The sequence below is a fragment of the Protobothrops mucrosquamatus genome, unplaced genomic scaffold (assembly GCF_001527695.2).
Source record: "Protobothrops mucrosquamatus isolate PMUCROS unplaced genomic scaffold, P.Mucros_1.0 scaffold2844, whole genome shotgun sequence".
Classification (NCBI taxonomy): domain Eukaryota; kingdom Metazoa; phylum Chordata; class Lepidosauria; order Squamata; family Viperidae; genus Protobothrops; species Protobothrops mucrosquamatus.
The window spans coordinates 84412-107901 of record NW_015388875.1 but is presented as its reverse complement, the minus strand read 5'-3'; the positions used below and the strand labels follow the sequence as shown (position 1 = coordinate 107901).

Below are 23490 nucleotides of genomic sequence, written 5' to 3'. Positions count from 1 at the left end.
CTCAAGAGTACAATCTTAAGAAAAAGCTAATTTATACATTTGGGGCAGAAGTCCTTTATTTTGTCTGCCTTGAATCCATCTTTGATCCTTCGTGAGGTTGCCTCAGGTTTTAGTATATCATGGACAATATTAGTGGGACTCAACGGTTGTTGAGGAAAGAGCTGTGGTGGTGCAGTGGTTAGAATGTAGTAATGCAGACTCACTGCTCACTCCAGGAGTTCGATTCTCACCGCCTCAAGATTGACTCAGCTTTCCATCCTTCTGAGGTCACTAAAATGAGGGCCCAGATTGTTGGGGGCAAGATGCTGACTCTGTAAACTGCTTAGAGAGGGCTGTAAAGCACTGTGAAGCGGTATATAAGTCTACGTCAGGGGTGTCAAACTCAATTTCATTGAGGGCCGCATCAGCATTGTGGTTGCCCTCAGGGGGCCGGGTGGGTGTGGCCAGGGTGGGTGCGGCCTACTGGGTGGGCGTGGATGGAATGGGTGTGGCCTACTGGGTGGGTGTGGCCAGCTCTACATCGTTCCCGTCAAGGGTGCCTGTGGGGGGCCTGGGCAGGAGTGGGACAGATCTGAGGGTCTCTGGCAGAAGGGGGTGGGACCAGGGCAAGTGCCAAGGCATGGTCCACTGGAGGAGCCTCACTGTTCCTCTCAGGCCATGCGGGGGGGGGGGCGGCCTTGTGGAGCTAAGACTGCGTTTCAGCATAGATGGCCACCACAAAATTGGACATTGGCTCCTGGCCAGCCTGGGCCAGGGCCAAGGCAGAGGGGGCCGTTCCCTCACTGTTTCCAGGATGGCTTCGCGGGCCACATGAAACATGCTGGCTGGGGAATTCTGGAAGTTGGAGTCTACACATCTTCAAATGGCCAAGGCTGAGAAACACTGCAATATGCTGTGTGTGTGTGCGTTTTACCAAACAAGGAAAGGTTTTTGCATTTTTTATTCATGTCTTTTGAGACGTACAGTATGTATGATTGGAATTTTATGTAGGTTGGTTTTAAGCGCCTCTTAGTTTGCCTTGCTAAGTGAACATACATGAGTCCTAAGGAAGTTATTTGAATCCCTTTGCGTTACTTTGAAATAAGCGAAAGACCAGAATTACGAGGTCAGATGATGTTCTTTTCTGTCATACGCATCATAATTGTAACTTAGTAAGTGCAGTAGTACATTTAGTTACATTCTGAGTTGATTCATGCGTTAAAGATAGAGTGGAACATTTTATGTGCTTTTTCTTTTCTGTATATGCTTTCACATGTGAAATCAGAAAGGACATGATTCCATCATTTACCATCCAAAAATGTAGCGCCTGTACAAAATGTATTCTTGGTATTAATTGTACTTTCTGACAAATGTTGTCTAGGCATTTTGGAACTGGGTGGAAAACTATCCGGATGAATTTACTAAGCTATACCAGACACCACAGACAGATCTGTCAGGTAAGGGTTTATCCAACCAGAAAGAGACCTTGCCAGATAAATTTTGTTCGTTACATCCAAGAGTGTCTCCTTACATGGCTAAGCTCACATAATTGCAAACCAACCATGTTAATCTTCTAATGTGACTTGTTTTGAACATGGTCTCTGGATGCGAGTACCACATTACTGAAAGGAACTCTGAAGATTCACCTCTCACCAAAACCACATCCCTCACCTCATTAGTTTGATGAATTTGTGGCTCTGTAGCTGCCAGGACTCCAGTTCCTCTCAGTCGCTGCCAGAATGTTAATAGTCATGCCATTTTGGTTTAACCGTTTGTGATTACGCAGCATCTTTCTGGAGGGGAAAAAATTGGCATTTAAGCTTGTGTCATTAAGGCAAAAAATGGTCTTCTGTGTTAACATCTGGCATGCAGATCTCAAACTGGTCCTACTCAATGTTTTTTTTTTAAGAGAAAATGTTTGTACTTCTCAAAATGTTCCTCAGCCTGTACTTGGGTAAAAAAAAAAAAGCCAGGCTGAATGTTTAGGCTGGGTTGTGTTTTCTTCTTGAAGGTCGTAATTACTTAGATTGATTTATTTCCTTCCCTCCCTCCCTCCCTCCCTCCCTCTTTCTTTCTTTCTTTCTTTCTTTCTTTCTTTCTTTCTTTCTTTCTTTCTTTCTTTCTTCTTTCTTTCTTTCTTTCTTTCTTTCTTTCTTTCTTTCTTTCTTTCTTTCTTTCTTTCTTTTTCTTGCCTGCCTGCCTGCCTTCCTTCCTTTCCTCCCTCCCTCTCTCTCTCGTCTAGGACTCACGTACTGTTAATTATTGATATTATGTGTTAAACATGAGAGGGACTTTAGCATTTATCCTTCTTCTGTAAGTGGAACTCAGCATGTTTTGTGTCATCTCATTTCTTTGGTTCAGATTGTGCAGAGAAGCTGTTTGATTTGGTAGATGGATTTGCTGAAAGCACGAAACGCAAAGCAGCTGTTTGGCCCTTGCAAATTATCCTCCTCGTCCTTTGTCCAGAAATCATCCAAGACATTGCGAAGGATTTAGTAGAGGAAAACAAAATGAACAAGGTAAAGAAAGCTGAAATATCTCCTAATGAGGGTTCTTTAGATGGAGAGTTGATTTATTTTAAAACAAACACAGAAGCAAGAAATGTAAGTGCAGTCCTGTTGGAGCAAGCTACTGTAATCTTCTGTATTGGTCTGTTTCAAGAGGTCCTTTTGGGAAGCTCATCCATTCAAGGAAGAGGGCAATCTCCCACTCTTCTCCAGCAGCTGCTACGCAAAGTATGCTGCCTGCATGGTTATGGTGGTAGTACATAGCCATCAAGAGCCAAGTATGTGGATTTGATGATTGGTAAAAACTATTGACCATCTGAAAAATGGGTACTACAGTATAAACTTAAACTAAGCTAAGTGAGTCCTACCTGTATTATATGTTGGTGAGCAGTCCATCTCTTTAATATGCTTCTTCTTCTTCTTGTGCCGTATCCGTTATTGGACGTTGGTGATCATGTTGGCGATCCTGTTTTTATCAGCAGCCGCACGAAAAAGTGCTGCTGAGTTTTGTCCAAACCAATCACTTAGAACAGGGCTTTTCAACTTTTCGCCCATTGTACCACTTTTAGGATATGGCAACATCCGAGTACCACCAGTCGCCTAGCAAGGTGTCAAAAACTTGATGACCCCCCCCCAAAAAAGGAAAAAAGTGATAAAGTACAGTTAGTCCTAGACTTACTAGTTCGCTTAGTGACTGTTCGAAGTTACAATGGCACTGAGAAAAGTGCCCCCCCAAGGCACAGCCGAGCAAGACACCTGCCTGCCCGCCCAGTGGCGCTCTTCCTCTTTTCCGAGGTTTTCATTGTTGTGAACATTTCTGTTGAGGATTGGCAGCGGGGGTGGGGTGGGGGTGTTTGGTTTTTATTCCCCCATCTGCTGGGTGGTTGCAGCAGGTTTTGGTCACTTCACATGACCCTGGGACACTGTGACCATTATAAATATGAATCAGTTGTCAAGCATCTGAATGTAAATCACAAGACCCTGGAGATGCTGCAACATTCCAGCTGATTGGCGCTTCTTCAGGGCTCAGCAGAAGCGTCAGGATCAGCACTGAGCTTCAGATGGAGCCTGGCGCTGATCCTGGCGCTTCCACTGAGCCCTGACAGCCCCGAAGAAGCGCCGATCAGCTGGAAAGCGGCTCTGATCCTGGCGCTTCAGCTGAGCCCTGACAGCTCTGCAGCTCCAGCCATCTCTCACTCAGGCTTGTGTGGTGCTGCCACCGGTTCAGCTCATTCCCCTCCCCCACTACCATTTTTCTAGGATGGTCGTGTACCACCTGCCAGGTGCCAATGTACCACAGGTGGTACCCGTACCACTGGTTGAAAAGCCCTGCCTTAGATTTTGAAGCCATGTTCTTCTGCCTGGACCTCGTTTGCCTTCAATTTTTCCCTGGAGGATTAAATGGAGTATGCCGTATTTTTCTGGGTGTCGCATCACATGTCCGAAATATTCTAATTTTCGTTTTTTAATTGTTTTGATGATTTCTCTTGGCTTTCCCAGGTGGCTTATCACCTCCTCATTTCTGATCTTGTCAACCCAGCTTATACGTAATAGCGGCCTGTAAATCCACATTTCAAATGCTTCTAGTCTCTTCAGGTGGCCTTCTGTCAGAGGCCAACTTTCTATCCATAGAGCAGGATAGAAAAAATATGGCATCTGTCAAGCCTGATTTTCAGTCTTAGGCTTATGTCGTGACTGCAGAAGACCTTTTTCATTTTGAAGAATGCTGTTCGAGCTTTCTCTATCCTTGTCTTTACTTCAGTGGTCATGTCCCAGCTTTCATGTAGATTAGAACCGAGGTGCGTCATCCTTTCAACTTTAACATGCCAGTTTTTTTTATGCACAGAATTATTTTCTATTAAGGGATTTCCAGCCCACTTTATTTCAGAAATCTAAATGATATGATTAGATATTAGATTTAATCCTCTGCCCCCAAATTTTGTTTTTTCTCCTGGAGTATAACAGTGCAAAAGTGGTTTTGCACTCCAAAAGTGGTTTGGACTCAGAATATGTTAGAATCTTAACCTTAACAAAAACATCTTTTGCATCAGTAATGTAGGAGATGATGAGCCTGAGCCTGAGGGAGGGGTCATCAGTCTTGAGTCCCTTGGCATCCACAAGAGATGCCCATCTTAAATGCCATTGGCTTTTAGCTACCGCCAATTTGTTTTGACTGTTAGTAGTTCAGATTCTTGTAGCGAGCTTAAGCTTGCAATAAACCTTTATATTCGTTTGAACTGCCTGGACTCCTGATTTCCCATGCTTGACAAATAAATGGTGATCTTCAAGCAGAACAATGTCTGTTAATGAAATTTGAACTTAGATACAGTTTTAACTTATTTTCTCATTCATATGTTTTGGACACTACAGAAACAATTCTTGGACAACCTCAGGAAGGCGCTGGCGGGCCACAGCGGAAGTAGGCAGCTAACTGAAAGTGCAGCCATCGCTTGTGTAAAATTGTGCAAAGCATCAACATACATCAGCTGGGAAGACAATTCAGTGATTTTTCTTCTAGTGCAGTCCATGGTAGTAGATCTCAAGGTAAAAAAATAAAAGGAACTCGAGAATTATACACTGCTTTGTATGTGTGAGATTTTGAATTCTGAACCTTTAATTATTCTTTGTGGGCAGCCTGTCAGATCCTGGCTTGATATTGTGTCTAAGTTGATTAATGGTAGTTAACAGCCATTGCTTCACCTCATGAGAGTCCTGCCTTTTTTATTGAAAAAATTCCTCACGCATAGCAATAGCACTTAGACTTATGTACCGCTTCACAGTGCTTGACAGCCCTCTCTAAGCGGTTTACAGAGTTAGTGTTTTGCCCCCAACAATCTGGGTCCTCATTTTACCAACCTCAGAAGGATGGAAGGCTGAGGAAACCTCGAGCCGGTGAGAATCGAACCGCCAAACTGCAGGCAGCCAGCAGTCAGCAAGAAGTAGCCTGCAGTACTGCATTCTAACCACTGCACCACCCTGGCTCTTAACCAGTTGGTTCAAGAAAAGACTGGATAGGAAAGTAAATCTCAGAGTTTTAGAACCATTGTGTGGATTGTCCTATGGTTGCCTCTCTTTCCACCTGGGATGACATGCTGGGCTTGTGTCTGTCCATGAGATAAATATCTCATGGAAGCAGCAAGTGAAGCTAGGCAAAGTCACATCAGATACCTGTACAATTAGCACAGGGCCCCCCCAGGGCTGTGTGCTCTCTCCACTTCTCTCTATATACCAATGACTGCATCTCAAAAGATCCCTCTGAAAAGGACTGAAGTTTGCAGATGATACAACAGTGTGATTGGCCTCATTCAAGACAACAACGAATCAGCATACTGACAGGAGGTTGAACAACTAGCCTTGTGGTTTGGGCGGACCAATCTTGAACTGAACACACTCAAAATTGTAGAAATGACAGTAGACTTTAGGAGAAACCCTACTATTCTACAACCTCTTACAATACTAGACAACACAGTATCAACAGTAGAGACCTTCAAGTTTCTAGGTCAGTGGTGGCGAACCTGTGGCACGTGTGCCAGAGGTGGCACTTGGAGCCCTCTCTGTGGGCACACGTGCCGTTGCCCCAGCCTCATCTCCCACCACGATCCCCTCACCAGCAGCCCCCCTGGAAGAGAGTCACCCCCGAGCGTGGCCCACGCGGAGCAGCACAGCCAAGGACATGGCAGCCAGGCAGCGTAGACAAGACTCTGCCCTCACGTCCCATCCCGTACAGTTGATGCTGCGGGGCGTGGGCAGAGGGCGTGGCCGCCATTGCGCTGCTGGGCTGCCTGGGCGATCTGCGGCAGGCCCTGGAGGCGGTGAGTGGCCCTGTGGGCAGGCGGGATGGGGTAGGGGCGGGGGCGGGGACAGTTTTTGGGCACTCGGTCTCTAAAAGGTTCGCCATCACTGTTCTAGGTTCTATAATATCTCAAGATTTAAAATGGACACCTCACATCAAAAATGTCATCAAAAAAGTACAACAAAGAATGTTCTTCCTGCACCAACTCAGAAAGCTCAGACTGCCCAGGAAGCTGCTGATACAGTTCTACAAAGGAATTATTGAGTCTGTCATTTGCACCTCTATAACTGTCTGGTTTAGAACTGCAACCAAATAAGGCAGACATAGACTTCAACGGATAGTTAGGACTGCAGAAAAAACAATTGCTACCAGCCTGCCTTCCATTGAGGACCTGTATGCTGTACGAGACAGAAAGAGGGCTGTGAAAATATCTACAGACCCCTCACATCCTGGACATAAACTATTTCAACTTCTTCCCTCAAGACGACACTACAGAGCATTGCACACCAAAACAACTAGATACAAGGACAGCTTTTTTCCCCATGCTGTCACTCTGCTTAACAACTAATTCATACAACACTGTCAAAATATTTAGTAAAGCTGCATTACTATGATACTCCTCATCTTTTCTATTACCTGTCCTTATCTTCTTATGACTATAACTTTGCTGCTTGTATCTTACAATTTATATTGTTTGGGTTTTTTTGTACCCTAGTATGATTTGTGTTGTTTGCTTAGCTAGTACTCTATGACTATAACTAAGTGTTGCATCTTATGATTTATGATGAAGTGTTGTATCTCACGATTTATGATGAATGTATTTGCATGTTGTATATGATCACGATTATCTCTATTGTATGTACACTGAGAGCTTATGCACCGGAAACAAATTCCTTGTGTGTCCAACCACACTTGGCCAATAAAGAATTCTATGTCTATGGAGATTCTCAGTCATCCAGGTCCTGGTTGTCCCAAAGTGCTTTTTCAAAAGGCAGCTGGACTTTGTTGTTCCTTGAAGATGTTTCCCTTCTGATCCAAGAAGCTTCAGAACTGGAAAAAAAAAACTTCTTGGATGAGAAGCGAAACATCTTCAAGAAAAAACAAAGTCCAATTGATTTTTGGAAAAGCACCTTTGGGACATCCATGAGATAAATGGACATCTGGCTTAAACCAGTATGGTGACTGTATTATTATTTTTCCTACCTTTGCCTACAAGGGAATTATCAGAATCTTTGCTCAACCATCTTCTGTTGGTTCCCCATCTCTTTCAACATTGCCTAGTGGTGATTGTAATAACCGCGACCTGTTTGTTGTCTTCAAGAACCTGCTCTTCAACCCTAGCAAGCCTTTCTCCAGAGGCAACCAGAATGCAGACATAGACCTCATGATCGACTGCTTAGTGTCCTGCTTCCGAATCAACCCCCACAATAACCAACACTTCAAGGTAAGGATGTGGCTCCTTGAGTCCCCGCTCCTTAGTTAAAGGTGGTCCTGAGCATGGGATTGGACCAGACATGTCAAACACAAGGCCCAGGGGCCGGATGCGGCCCACGAAGTGGTTTCATGTGGCCCGCGAAGCCATGCTGGAAATAGTGAGGGAACGGCCCCTCTGCCTTGGCCCTGGCCCAGGCCGGCCAGGAGCCAATGTACAATTTTGTGGTGGCCATCTATGCTGAAATGCATTCAGTCTTAGCTCCACAAGGCTGTCTGGAAACAGTGAGGAACAGCACCTGCCGCATTGACCCCGCCCCCTGGGTGCATGCTGGGGAGGTGTCACGTTTGTGAGGAATGAAGAAATGTACCATTGCCTGGAAGTGGCCAGCAAATGGCCTTGGCCTACGTCACATATCCGGCTTGATGGGCTCTGCCCTGGTCCCGCTCCTTTCTGCCAGAGACCCTCAGATCTGTCCCACTCCTGCCCAGGCCCCCACAGGCACCCTTGACGTGAATGATGTAGAGCTGGCCACGCCCACCCAGTAGGCCACACCCACCCCATCCATGCCCACCCAGTAGGCCGTGCCCACCCTGGCCACACCCACCTGCCCCCCCCCAGGGCAACCGCAATGCTGATGCAGCCCTCAATGAAATTGAGTTTGACACCCCTGGATTGGACAAATGAGTCAAATATCCAGGATTCATGAAGAATCAAGAACTCTTGTCGCTCACCATTTGTTGTTCTGAAAAGTTTCAATAAATCTGTTGATGAAATCTCTGCCTTTAGGTGGGTCTGCCTTGTAGGTGGGTCTGTGTTCATGCCTCACGGTGGTGCCCCCCTTGTCCTGGTCTTGCTCATTTGCTTGCTGTGGAGATGTTGCTGGTGGGTTTGTACTTTTGATTTCCAGGTTTGTTTCTGAAGGAAAGTTAACCCCCCTCTTGTCTTTTCTAGACTTGCCTGGCACAGAATTCCCCATCCACGTTTCATTATGTGCTGGTAAATTCACTCCACCGCATAATTACAAATGTAAGTTTTGAAGTCATTACAAATTCTAAGTAATTTCCCAAGTTAGTGGCAATCTAATGAGAAAGAAAGATGAGAGTGAGGAAGACGGGAGCTATACATAAAGTTTGTCTGGGCCAGCATGATGATCTTTAAAGACTCTAATATCCCACAAGTAGAATAATTTATCCATTCAGATCCTTCTCTCTAAATTTATTCTTATCAGCTGCATCTTTTTTGTTAGAGGAGCAAAAGGTTGACTGGTAAACTGTATTATAGGGCAGAGAAAGAGACAGGACATCACCTATGATATCTGTATTTAGCATGTGGCGACATTACATTAACCAGGAGATTACAACGTTAGTACAAAATAGTTGTTTGGCTGCTGACAATTGCTAGTCCATTCAGTTCACACTCAAGCCCTTTCCAGGGTGCACCACAGGGGGATGGACTATTGCCACATTCAGAAAGGTTCAATGGCATTTTGCAGCGTGATCCAGGCTTCTCCCTCTACCGATGCTGCCTCATGCTCAAGCGTCGTATTGAGGAAGGTCCGGCACTGTCTGGATTCACGCTACTATATGAAACGCCATTATCTTCCCACTGAAGTGGTACCTATTTATCTACTTGCATGTAGCATGCTTTCGATGTCAAGGCTGCTAACATCGGATGTTCTTGCTTGACATATATGAAGAAGCAAACATGTTTTATTTAACCTGTGTATCACTTCTAGAGTTAAAGTCAGACAATGTTAGAATAGCGGGAGGGGGGGGGGAAAGTATGTACTGGGGGATAGTTAGCCATAACAATATTTNAGCTGGCCACGCCCACCCAGTAGGCCACACCCACCCCATCCATGCCCACCCAGTAGGCCGTGCCCACCCTGGCCACACCCACCTGCCCCCCCCCAGGGCAACCGCAATGCTGATGCAGCCCTCAATGAAATTGAGTTTGACACCCCTGGATTGGACAAATGAGTCAAATATCCAGGATTCATGAAGAATCAAGAACTCTGTCGCTCACCATTCGTTGTTCTGAAAAGTTTCAAGAAATCTGTTGATGAAATCTCTGCCTTTAGGTGGGTCTGCCTTGTAGGTGGGTCTGTGTTCATGCCTCACGGTGGTGCCCCCCTTGTCCTGGTCTTGCTCATTTGCTTGCTGTGGAGATGTTGGTGGTGGGTTTGTACTTTTGATTTCCAGGTTTGTTTCTGAAGGAAAGTTAACCCCCTGCCTCTTGTCTTTTCTAGACTTGCCTGGCACAGAATTCCCCATCCACGTTTCATTATGTGCTGGTAAATTCACTCCACCGCATAATTACAAATGTAAGTTTTGAAGTAATTACAAATTCTAAGTAATTTCCCAAGTTAGTGGCAATCTAACGAGAAAGAAAGATGAGAGTGAGGAAGACGGGAGCTATACATAAAGTTTGTCTGGGCCAGCATGATGATCTTTAAAGACTTTAGTATGCCACAAATAGAATAATTTATCCATTCAGACCCTTCTCTCTAAATTTATTCTTATCAGCTGCATCTTTTTTGTTAGAGGAATAAGAGGTTGACTGGTAAATTGTAATCATAGGGCAGAGAAAGAGACAGGACATCACCTATGATATCTGTATTTAGCATATGGCAATGTTACATTAACCAGGAGATTACAATGTTAGTACAAAATAGTTGTTTGGCTGCTGGCAATTGCCAGTCCATTCAGTTCACACTCGAGCCCTATCCAGGGTGCACCACAGGGGGATGGACTATTGCCACATTCAGAAAGATTCAATGGCATTTTGCAGCGTGATCCAGGCTTCTCCCTCTACCGATGCCGCCTCATGCTCAGGCGTCGCATTGAGGAAGGTCCGGCACTGTCTGGATTCACGCTACTATATGAAACACCATTATCTTCCCATTGAAGTGGTATCTATTTATCTACTTGCATGTAGCATGCTTTCGATGTCAAGGCTGCTAACATCGGATGTTCTTGCTTGACATATATGAAGAAGCAAACATGTTTTATTTAACCTGTGTATCACTTCTAGAGTTAAAGTCAGACAATGTTAGAATAGCGGGAGGGGGGGGGAAAGTATGTACTCGGGGGATAGTTAGCCATAACAATATTTCAGTACAGTATTTCCAAGGTCAGTTGTAACCAGAGGAGTTACGGGAGGGAAAGTTCACACTTCAAACTAATTGGAGAATGTGATTGATGATTGTTAAATGAAGGAGTGAGTTATGCTTTGTTAACGGTGATTGGGGGGGGGGAGGATTCCGTTTTTGGCTTCATTATGTACGTGCCGAAGCTATGTAGCAATAAAAGGATTCTTTAAGGTAAACATAGCTTCAAAGTTCTTTGAAAAGCTTCTTCTTTCGGAACCATGACATTCGAATTGCTAGGTGGGCAGAAGCTGAGGCAAGTGACGGAAGCTCACTGCCATCCGGAGCTAGGACTTGAACTGCTGAAGCAAAGACCATCTCCAGTGTCCTTAAGCCACTGAGCCACCATGCCTCCTCATGAGATCTGTGATGCAAGATGATGTCATCAAAACCATTGTGACTTGCTTTAGGAAAACTGCTGGAAGCAGTGGCACAGTCAGACATGGGCCACTTCCTTGTGAATTCCTTGCCAGACTGCGTGCCCTGTGGAATCCTCCTGTTGTCTACTCTCCACTGATATTTTTGTTTTCTTCCTCATCTAGTCTGCATTAGATTGGTGGCCCAAGATTGATGCTGTCTATTGTCATTCCGTGGAACTCCGCAGCATGTTCAGTGAAACTCTCCATAAAGCTTTACAGGGCTCTGGTGTGCATACCCCAATCCGTATGACCCCGGTGAGGCCTCGCTTTTTGTTATTTAGTTGATACAAAAGCTTGGGAAGTGCACTTGGTTGTTGTTGTTTTTTATTTGATGTTCTAATGTTGCATCCAGCGATACCCATTTGGTGGCAATTAAAAACAAGCTTCTCTCTTTTTTTCCCCCAGTGATCTTTCCAATTTAAAACCCAAGATGAAAGAACTTAGCATGTGGTGGTGGTGGTGTTCTCAGATCATAGGCAAGAGAAGCCAATATCCCATGGCTATCAGGCTGACATAAATATTGCTAGGCAATTTGGTAACCTATAAGGCAGGATTGTCTAACCATGGGAATTTCCAGAAATGGACTTCAACTCCTAGAATTCCACAGCCAGCATGATCATTGATGAGGAATCTGGAAGTTGACGTCCACATTCCTGGAAATTCTGAAGGTTTTAAAATGCTGATTTAATCTTAGAAAAAGTCTTAGCAAACAAAAACAACAGAGCAGCCGAATTCAGTTTCTAGACACTAGTGCAGTGATGGCAAACCTTTTAGAGACCGAGAGCCCAAAAACTGGCCCTGCCCCCGTTCTGCCCCCCCATCCCCAGCCCCGCCTGCCCACAGGACCACTCACTGCCTCCAGGGCCCGCCACAGATTGCCCAGCAGTGCTTTGCCGGCCACACCCTCTGACCGCGCCCTGCAGCATCAACTGCATGATGGGGTGTGAGGGCAGAGTCTTGTCTACGCTGCCTGGCTGCCATGTCCTTGGCTGCGCTGCTCCATGTGGGCCACGTTCGGGGGCGACTCTCCTTCAGGGGGTCTGCTGGAGAGGGAATTGTTGGGGGAGGTAAGGCTGGGGCAACGGCACGTGTGCCCACAGAGAGGGCTCCGAGTGCCGCTTCTGGCACCCGTGCCATAGGTTCGCCACCACTGCACTAGTGGGTCTTCCTTTCTTAATATTTTTGAAATATTTTAATTCCTGCATGGGGCAGGTTGATATGCTAATCTCGATGGCCCTTTCCATTTGTGATTCTGTGCTAGTTTCCTCCTTGCTTCTCATACAATAATTTTTCATACTATGTATCTTTGTTAGTAGAGCTGCAGACTGACTTGTTGCTTTCAGCCTGTTCAGGTGACCTCAGAATCCTTCTCTTGAGTAATGAAAGGGATGAGTTAAAGAGATATTGCATCATAATGGAAGACTACGTGGACATTCCAGTTCAGAACTAATGAAAAAAGAGACTGATTAAAAAAAAATCAGCTGTACAATTCATATTTCAGCAATAGATGTGTTAGAACGAACAATTGGTATCCTGCTGTTTGAAACAAGTTCCATGTTTGGAATATTTATTACTTTGTTAATGCTTTTATTTGTCTTAGAGTCTTACATTTAAAGAGAAAATGACAAGCCTGAAGTTTAAAGAAAAACCTACAGATGTTGAAACCAGAAGTTATAAAGTTTTGTTGTTATCTATTGTAAAACTGATCCACGCTGACCCAAAACTCTTACTCTACGTAAGTGAAAATCTGGTTGTTGTTTTTTTTTAAAAAAAGATTATGAATATACATTTTTATAAACATAATGTAACATGCAGAAGTTAAAGCAGCTTGAAGGACTTTTAAACCTTGATAACTATTTTAGATTGATATTTGTTGCTACCTGATCTGGCAAGTATGCAAAATTCAGAAAGTGCCGAATAAAAATAGTCTTGACCCTTGGAACAATTTTTTTTAAAAAACCCATAGTAATAATTTAAAAAAAAATACAAATTAATGCAATTTTAAATTTCTTTGAACACCACCTGGAGAAGCTATGTATGTTGCTTAGTGAAAATTGTAATGGGCTGTGAGAATCATTTGGAGGGACAGAACCTGAAGGGAAGGCACTGATATTAGGCAGTGGGTATGATGGTGGGATATGCTATGCTGCTGAGGAGCTGCTGAGGAGAAGCAGGAAAGAGAGGGAGAGAAGGGAAGATGCTGGGCTGGGTGGGAGACAAGTAGGCTGGGCACAAGCTTTGCAGCATAAGGGAGGGGGGGAAAGGTGACATGCACCAACCTAGCCCTAGCCCTAGTTGGACCGTAAGAAAGGCTGAGCGCCAAAGAATTGAGGCCTTTGAACTATGGTGCTGGAGAAGACTCCTGCGAGTCCCTTGGACTGCAAGGCGTTCAAACCAGTCAGTCCTAGAGGAGATCAACCCTGACTGCTCTTTAGAAGGCCAGATCCTGAAGTTGAAACTCAAATACTTTGGCCACCTAATGAGAAAGAAGGACTCACTGGAGAAGAGCCTAATGCTGGGAAAGATGGAGGGCAATAGAAGAAGGGGACGACAGAGAATGAGGTGGCTGGATGGAGTCACTGAAGCAGTAGGTGTGAGTTAAATGGACTCCAGAAGATGGTAGAGGACAGAAAGGCCTGGAGGAACGTTGTCCATGGGGTCGCGATGGGTTGGACACGACTTCGCAATTAACAACAACAGCCCTACCCTCCTCATAAAATCGCTCCAGGATCTCTCCAGATTTTGTTTCAGCTGAAACCTAGAACCACCCAAAGGTTCTTGTATTTAATTTCTGCAGCTAATATGAAATCAATCAATCCATGCATGTTATACTGCCACCCATCTCATGGAAAGTGACACTGGGAAAAGGATCTAGAAGAGGACGGTTTGTTTTAGAACTGGACAAAATGTCCTTTTGTTTTGTGTACGTCCCTGCGGGTCTACAGTTGCAGGAAGAGGTTGTTGTAGCTAGAAACGGTACAATCATCTATTGAACCTAAGGGAGCAGTTACTTCACACAGATTGAAGAACTTTGTTTTTTCCCAAATGAAACAAGCACCAACTTGTTTCCTACCCATTTATTCCAGCTCCTTTTACAGATCTACACAAAGTTCTTAAAACAGATTCAAAAAAATTCGAAAGGAGCAAACGGGTATTCCAGACGTGGAGGTCACAAAACATATAATGCTTACCTTTTGATTTGTAACACTTCTTTTAATTTGTGGCACATATTGATGTAGAATCCCATCCGAGGCAAATTGCAGCAGTTCCATATAGATCTTGAGACCTGTTTCTAGCCTTTAGAGTCAAGCTATCTAATTTTTTTGATTTCCAGTGGCCGAGTTTCAGCAGTAGACTATATTGAATTAAAGCCTTTAAATCACAGTATGTGAATAGATTCTTACTGATCACAAACCCCAGGCAAAACCAATTCAACCAATTTTGTGTAGCTCCTTTCATCTTCGTAGAATTCAGGGGGCAGTTCTCACTGTCTACGCTGCCTGTCTACGCTCACTGATGAACAAATGCTTCAGCATCTCTGTCTTTTCATACAGAATCCAAAGAAACAGGGGCCTGACACCCAAGGAAGCACGGCTGAACTCATAACGGGCCTTGTCCAGCTTGTCCCACAAGCCAGTATGCCAGAAATAGCACAAGAGGCCATGGAGGTAAGGAGACTTAATTGGTGTTTACATTCAAGCTACTGCCTGGAACAGAAGGGGATTGGGATCTTCTTATTCAGTTAACACATTTCTAAAGCGTCGGCTAGTTTGGTTTTCCAGGTGGTGTACACATCTCTTAAAAATACAATATGAAATAAACACATCTACAAGAACAGCAACTGTGAACTCAGCAGGTGAAATTGCACAAGGATGGCGTTTAGTAAATGGCTCAATCTGAATAAAAATATCTCCATCTGGCATTGATACCAAAGTCCAATATCACTTATGTTGCTGATATAGTATCTATTTATAATGTGCGGATTTTTAATTCAAATTTCTTAATAGCAGCAACACAACCCCTCCCCACTCCACCCCGGCCAGTTTTTATATTACATGGAGGAATAATTTTGTTATGAATAAGACCTCATATCTTGATACTAGAAACAAACTTCTGGCCATAGGGCTTATTTAGATGTCTTGATTCTAAAGAACAGCTTCTCCATCTCCTTCTCTCCCAACCTTTGAATTTGGGTCTGGCTCTGCATGATGATTCTCTAGAAGTGCATAACTTTTCCAGGATATATGAAACCTTGGAGTGGGGTCCCAGGGATCACACGCCAGAAAGTGGCTGGGAGCCAGACAAAAGGTCAGTTTTAAATAAATGTTAAGTTCATGAAGTTTGGCCAACGTGATTATTCTCCTGTTAATGTGCTTTGTAATTTGGTATAGTGATTAACATGTTAGATTAAGACGGAGCTGAGTTCAAGCCTGTTGCTGACCAGTGAAAGTTTCACTAGGTGTCTTTGGGCCAATCATATTCTCTCAGCTTAGTGCAGCCCACCAATTTGTTAATTGGAATAATATCAGGAGTACTGTATACGCTGTAAATTGAAGACAAATGCACATATCCAAGAGCAATAAAGTTCCTTCTCTAATCAAGATCACGTGAAGTATTAATACTACTTTAAAATGCCTTGGTAAGGCCACACTTGGAATACTGCATTCAGTTTTGGTCACCACGATGTAAAAAAGATGTTGAGGCTCTAGAAAGAGCGCAGAGAAGAGCAACAAAGATGATTAGGGGACTGGAGGCTAAAACATATAAGGAACGGTTGCTGGAAATGGGTATGTCTAGTTTAACGAAGAGAAGGACGAGGGGGGACATGATACCAGTGTTCCCATATCTCAGGGGCTGCCACAAAGAAGAGGGAGTCAAGCTATTTTCCAAAGCGCCGGAAGGCAGGACAAGAAGCAATGGGTGGAAACTAATCAAGGAGAGAAGCAACCTAGAAATAAGGAGAAACTTCCTGACAGTTAGAACAATTAACCAGTGGAACAACCTGCCTCCAGAAGCGGTGAATGCTCCAACACTGGAGGTTTTTAAGAAGAGACTGGACGGCCATTTGTCTGAAATGGTATAGGGTTTCCTGCCTGAGCAAGGGATTGAACCAGATGACCTCCAAGGTCCCTTCCAACTTTATATTATTATTATTATTATTATTATTATTAATAATAATAATAATAATAATAATAATAATAATAATAATAATAATAATAATAATAATAATAATAATAATAATAATATTTCCTGGCTCAGGAATTCTGGGAGTTGAAGTCCACGAGTCATAAAAGAGCCAAGGTTGCCTACCCCTGCCCTGGTCTAATCTTTTTATTCCCACAAATCTTCTGTCCAGGGTTATGTTCATGCAGAGTCTTTTTGTATGTTTATGCTTCCAGGCCTTGCTTGTGCTTCATCAATTAGACAGCATTGACTTGTGGAACCCTGATGCACCCATCGAAACGTTCTGGGAAATCAGGTCAGTTCAAGACTCACCACTGACTCCTTTTCCTGGACTTTGTATCACAGCCAGAATTCTTAAGCATAGAAAAACAGCAGCTGAGCCACTAATCATCCCATTCAAGGGATTAAGAGTGGTTGCATCTAAATGGTGTTTCCATAGAATAGCAGGACAATAAGGCAGTATTTTGATTCAGCAGACAAAACAAGATGGTAGGTAAAAAATTAATAGAAGAGGATATTTGTAGCTCAGGGTTGGACTGTGGAGTACTTGGTCCTCTTTGAGCTTGGTTGTTTTTTTTGCAGACATTTCATGACCCAACTAGGTAACATCATCAGTGCTAGAAGGGAGTGGGGTTTGCTGCAAACTAGCAAACTACAAATGATGATGTTACCTAGTTGGGTAACAAGAGCACCAAAGACCCCACAGAAAAAAGATTGTCTGCCGAAACAAAGGACTGCCTAATATATTTTTTTTAAAAAATTGCTGTCTGTTGCAAAATAACTAACCCATATAAAATGTTTTTGTTGCAAAATAAGCAACAAATGGGTGCCAGTTGAGCTTTGTGAAGCAACCCGTTCCATAATTTGGGGACAACTACGGAGAAGACAATTTCATCTTTTTCTCAAATGCTTCCTTTCCAAGGCCTCTTCATCAGTTCCTGGGGCCCAGGAAGATGGATCTCTAAAATAACCTGCACCCAAAGAATTTGGGGCTTTTGAATGTTGCCACCCATTTGTGCTTTCAGATAGATTGGGGACTTGGGCAGTGTTATAAGGCAGGCCTGTGTCCATTAACACCAATCCTGCTATTATTTGGTCAGATTGGAATTTCTGAGAATTCCTCAATTCTATTATAAGGTATATATCTGCAATAGTGGACAATGTGTTGTTCGGGAGAGATTCAGTTGCTGTCTTGGTTAGTGAAGGATAGTCATGCCAATGCTTGAACAGCTGCCATTAAGCTGAGTCTAGGAACTTCCAGATCACGAACCTGATTGTTTTTGGGAAAAGTCTCATCTGGGGATAATCGCATTCTTGCTATATAGCTTATCTCCCAAACATAAAACTATGAATTACATAATGTGTTAAATGAAACTGTTTTTTGAGCAGCACCCTGAAGATTCTGATAGACATCTGCCCCCATCTCCCTAAAGTCAGAAAACCAAAAAAATTGCTTAGGATCCTGGAATTCTGCACGGGACAAAACCTCCATCAGAATATTTGGGATCCAGACCCAAATAAACTTATCTTTCATGGACAAAGGCGAAATTCTGCTTGCTAACCAATGCAGTGTTTTAGAACAAGTGTACAAGTAGTTCTCAACTTATGATCATGATTAAACCCAAATTTTCTGTTGCTAAGCAAGACAGTTGTTAAGTGAATTTTTCCTCATTTTAAAGTCTTTCTTGCCACATTGTTAAGTGAATCACTGCAGTTGTTAAATTAGTAACATGGTTGCTAAGTGAATCTGGCTTCCCCATTCTGACTTTCTCAGAAAAAGGATCACATGCCCCTGGGATACTGCAACCATGATAAATATATGCCAGTTGCCAAGCACCCAGATTTTGATCACATGACTATAGGGATGCTGCAACAGACATAAGTATGAAAAATGGTCATAACTCACTTTTCCACTGCTGTTGTAACTTTGAACAGTCATTAAACAAATGGTTGTAAGTCAAGGACTACCTGTAATATGTTTTTCCTCAGTCTAAAGTCATCAAACTTGTGTACCAGTTGTAGTGTTCTGTATTACACTTTTCTCCCTATGAAGTGCTCATCTTAGCTCTGGAGGGTGTGGGTTGCAATATACACAGCTGTATTATGAGGACAGCTATGTATTGCTTTGCAGGTTACCTATTTTTGAAAAATCTTTATGTTCTAAAAATGAGAAGATGACAAAGTACGTTGCTATAGATTTAATGTCAAGCTTAGCAACTGAATTAATTTCATGTAGGTATTTATATATCACATGGAATGCTTTAATGTTAATTGGGGACGGGGGTTGTGTTTATTTTCTTTTCATCAAAATAACCTATTTTGTAGACTTTTTGGTATTTTTTGGTATTTTATTTTTTTAACAAATACAATTAATTTTTAAAAGGGTTACAAATGTGGATTCGTGGGAACTCCAAACTTGTAGAAGAAAAACATGGAGTGCATCTGTTACCTTTTTTTCCTCTCCTCCTTTTTCCTTCTCTTGTCACATTCTTGTGCTACAGCCTTAAGATACGCTGCAGCCTTAAGATACTGACAAGGATACTTTTGAGATGAAAAATATGTAAAATTCGGTGCACCCAGTATTTATCTAATAGCTACTCCTGCCAATTTTTCATAAAAACAAAGAATGCAGGATGTCTTTCAGACACTCATGAGGTGTGTTTTGTGATTTCACCTCCAGAAACAATTCTCAACCTTGGCACATTGGGGTGAATTATGGGCGAAACTGCTTCCTTCTAGTGTTTTGTATAAACATTTATACACTTGTGAAGATGTTATTATTTTGTACTCAGAACTTTGAACCCCAACTTTGGGTCTGCAAAAAAGGATTGAGCAAATTAAGTGTTTTCCTGGGGTAGTGGGATTTGGAAGGGAAGCAGACAAGACTGTGCAGAACTGGGGGAAATTGTAAATTGTTGTCATGATAATTGCGTGAACAACTTCCTTAAAATGTTGCCTTGGACAGTACAGAATGCTCTGATTGATAACTGACAGATTGTGGCTGTTTTCTTATTTGCATGTTCCTGAAGTTCACAAATGCTATTTTGTATATGCAAGAGACTAACGAGCAATCAGATTCTCAGCAGCACGGAAATCCTCAAATGGTTGCGAGAGATTTTGATCTGCAGGAACAAATTTCTTCTGAAAAACAAAGTAAGTGAATGCCTAAATCTCAAAAAGGCTTGCAGTTAGGGCTTGTTGCTGGTTTGTTCCACTTAACTGGAAGCTTGGAAAATCATGGAGAGAAAATTTGACTAGCTCCAGCTATTTTTAACATTCTTGCCCAGTAAAGGAAGTGAACATGTACCACAACAGTTTTCTTAACATTGTGAACTAGATTCTATCTCCTTGGCAAGAAAATGTAAATCTTTCCTAAAATCTTTGTTTCTTTTGTTGCTCAAGATATTGCTACCCTTTACCTCTTCTACATCTGCTTGGGGAGTTTGAATTTTGAGTAATCCTGTGTACCAAAGCACACTATTTGTCTGTTAGTGTCTGTTAGTGTGTGATCCTGTCGGACATTTACACATTTAATATACTTCTATAAGGTGTTCATATATAATTCTTCAGGGTCAGTTGTCTTTCGAAATTGTCAATCATCCAGATCATGGTTGTCATGTTTTTCAAAACACAACTGGACTTTCTTGGTTTTTTTTTCCTTGGAAAAAAAATGGCTTCTTATCCAAGAAGCTTCTTTAGTTCAGAAGAAGAAACGGAAACATCTTGGATAAGAAACAAATATTTTCCAGGGAAAAAAAACAAGCAAGTCCAGTTGCCTTTTGAAAAACACCTTTTGGACAGCTCTTGGTTTAGGACACGGGTAGGCAACCTCAGCTCTTTTATGACTCATGGACTTCAACTCCCAGAATTCCTGAGTCAGCATAGCTGACTCAGGAATTCTGGGAGTTGAAGTCCATGAGTCATAAAAGAGCTGAGGTTGCCTACCCCTGGTTTAGGAATTGGCGGTCACCCATGGAGAAAGTATTTTGTTGATTGTATCAGGGACCAATTTGATTTTTGTGGGGAAGAATTTCAGCTTTGAACAGCTCAGATCCCTACTAGGAGGAGTAAAATTCACTAGGCAACCCTAGACCAGTTACCATTTCTCAGCCTCCCCTGTGTAGGTAAAATAGGTGTGGTGTTCACCTAATAACTGCTGCAAAAAAAGGTAATAAAATCAGGCACAGGCATGTGGTGATCCACTTAGCACACAACGTACGACGTAATTCTGAGTTCCAATACAGTTGTAACTCGAGGACTGCCTGTATTGCATGTAAGCACAGAGGACTGGCAGCAAATTTGTTTCAGACGGTATGAAGTGCCCACATACCCAGCATGTACAGCAAGTATGAGCTTTTCTCCAAAGATAAACAAACCAGTTCCCTGAAAAGAATCCCTTATATGGGTGTTAAATTTCCAGCCCTCTCATTTGAGGACTCCCCTTTTGTGAAAAATATATATATATCAATTTTTCAAGTGTTGTTCATATTGCTTTTACTCTTATTTACAAGTATTTTCTCTCCTTTGATAAACGTAGGGCCACCGGCCACCTTTCTCTCCCCTCCCACGTTTCTTTGGTGTTTTTCATTCCTTTCAAAAGTTGGATGGCTTTTAAATTCTTCTTCTTCTTTCTCTTTGTAGCAGTCAGATAGAAGCTCCTGCCCTTTTCTCTTCCTTTACGGGGTAGGATGTGATGTCTCTGGAGGTGGAGCTAATCAAATTTCTCTTGACCACGAAGAGATGATGCGCTGTATCCCAGGAGCTCCGCTCAGGAAGGGCAAAGGAAGTTTCTGCATGGTGAGTAAAGGGAGAGTTGGCCCCGTGGAGTGGTATTTAGCCTTAAGCTTTCTTTTGTGGCCTACAGCAGAGGTCCCCAACCTTTTGGGCACCAGGGACCGGTTTCGTGGAGAAAGTTTTTTCCATGGACCGGCGGGGGCGTGGTTTTGTGTGCTGCCTGCATCCCACGGATGGGGCTTTGCTTGTTTGTGCAGACCGGTTGCTGGCATGCTGTGGCCCGGTACCGGTCCACGGACCGGGGGTTGGGGACCCCTGGGCTACAGGCAGTCCTTGACTTACGATCACAATTGAGCCCCAAACTCATGTTGCTATGTGAGATAGTTAAGTGAGTTTTGCCCCATTTTACAACCTTTCTTGCCACAGTTTTAAGTGAATCACTGCAGTGGTTAGTGATGAAAAATGTCACCTTGAAACATGTGCCCGACTAGAAAACTCTAGGCTGATCTCATACACCCTGTGATTTTCAAGAGTGTGGTTAGACTGTGAAAGTCTTCCTGTTCGTTGTGGATTTTTTTTTCTTTGTGTAGCTTTTTTGAGTGAACCCTGTCTTGGCAGCTTATTCGATAAATTATACAGGTAGTCCTCGACTTACAACCATAATGGAGCCCAAAATTTCTGTTGCTAAGTGAAACAGTTGTTAAGTGAGTTTTGCCCCATTGACTGCTTGTCAAATGACCTTTCTTGCCACTGTTGTTAAGTGAATCACTGCAGTTGTAGAGTTAGTGACACGACTGTTAAGCGAATCTGATTTCCCCATTGACTTTGCTTGTCAGAAGGTTGCAAAAGGTGATCACGTGATTCCCTGCAACCGTCATAAATATGAGTCAGTTGCCAAGCGTTTGAATTTTGATCAAGTGATCATGGTGATGCTGCAATGGTCATAAGTGTGAAAAAAGGTCATAAGTCACTTTTTTCAGTGCCGCTGTAACTTTGAACAGTTGCTAAGTGAACTGTTGTAAGTTGAGGACTACCTGTAGTTACACAATCATACTACTCGTAAACAGTTACTCTCCGTATTTGGGGGTTCCAGCTCTCTGGCTAAACTCTTGACATTGACCTAGGTTTTTTTATATTTGTTCCCCACGGCATTGTGGGTGTCCCGTGCTGGAAGGATTTTTATATATCTAATGTCTTACAATTACGTACAGAATATGTTCAGCTTTCAAAAGAATAAGTTGGTCCCAGCTTTCTACAATTGGCAAGTAGGTAATTTTATTAATTTTCTGCCTCTTCCTTAGTGAGAAGCAGTCATGAATTATGGCAGCTTTTCTCAACTTGGTATCCCCTAGGTCAGGGGTAGGCAACCTTGGCTCTTTTATGACTCGTGGACTTCAACTCCCAGAATTTCTGAGCCAGCATGGCTCAGCATGGAAACCTCTCCCTTTCCCCTCAGCATGGCTGGCTCAGGAATTCTGGGAGTTGAAGTCCACGAGTCATAAAAGAGCCAAGGTTGCCTACCCCTGCCCTAGGTGTGTCTTTTGGAAGCAAAAAAAATGTACCCTCCAATCATGTTTGGTTCCCTAGTTTTTGCATCTAGGGATTGTTTGTCTTGGTGTCATCATGGAAATGACTTGCAGGCCTTTTTCCAGGATGCTTTTTCCATTTCTCAGTGCAGGTAGTGCTCAACTTAAACGGTCTACTTACTGACCATTTGAAGTTACAATGGCACTGAAAAAGGGGACTCATGACCGTTTTTCACACTTATGACCATTGCACCATCCCCACGGTCACGTGATCATTCAGACGCTTGGCAACTGACTCACATTTATGACAGCTGTAGTGTCCCGGGGTCATGTGATCACCTTTTGCAACCTTCTGACAAGCATTTCATTTTCATTTCATTTATTCGATTTGTATCCCGCCCTTCTCCCGAGGGACTCAGGGTGGCTCACAACATTTTAAAACAGAAACAAACCCACAATCCCCGCCGAATAAAACCAATTAAAACCCAAATATTTTAAGTTGTGATATTTAAAATTTTCTAAAAATGAACCCGATTTAAAATCCTCCCTAGGCCAGGCCCGCTTGTTGGAAAAGCCATGTCTTGAGGGCGCGGCGGAAAGTAAGGAGATCCGGAATCACCCGGATCTGGGGGGGTAGTTCGTTCCAGAGGGCGGGGGCACCCACAGAGAAGGCCCTCCCCCTGGGGGTCGCCAGCCGACACTGCTTGGCCGACGGCACCCTGAGGAGACCCACTCTGTGGGCGCGTACCGGTCTATGGGAGAGAA

At 43.3% G+C, this 23490-nt stretch overlaps 1 protein-coding gene across 1 annotated transcript in view; it reads left to right on the top strand.

Annotated features, from left to right (window-relative positions):
* Nucleotides 1-1360: 1360 nt before the first annotated feature.
* Nucleotides 1361-23490, top strand: part of LOC107296509 (neurofibromin) — a gene marked incomplete at its 5' end in the record, with an annotated part of 61663 nt that continues 39533 nt past the window's right edge. The window contains 11 exons of the mRNA XM_015825862.1: nt 1361-1436; nt 2341-2498; nt 4857-5030; nt 7601-7723; nt 8666-8740; nt 11405-11536; nt 12882-13016; nt 14836-14949; nt 16681-16760; nt 19495-19618; nt 21107-21262. Of these exons, the coding sequence (XP_015681348.1) occupies nt 1361-1436; nt 2341-2498; nt 4857-5030; nt 7601-7723; nt 8666-8740; nt 11405-11536; nt 12882-13016; nt 14836-14949; nt 16681-16760; nt 19495-19618; nt 21107-21262 (1347 nt within the window). The remainder of the gene's footprint in view (nt 1437-2340; nt 2499-4856; nt 5031-7600; nt 7724-8665; nt 8741-11404; nt 11537-12881; nt 13017-14835; nt 14950-16680; nt 16761-19494; nt 19619-21106; nt 21263-23490) is intronic.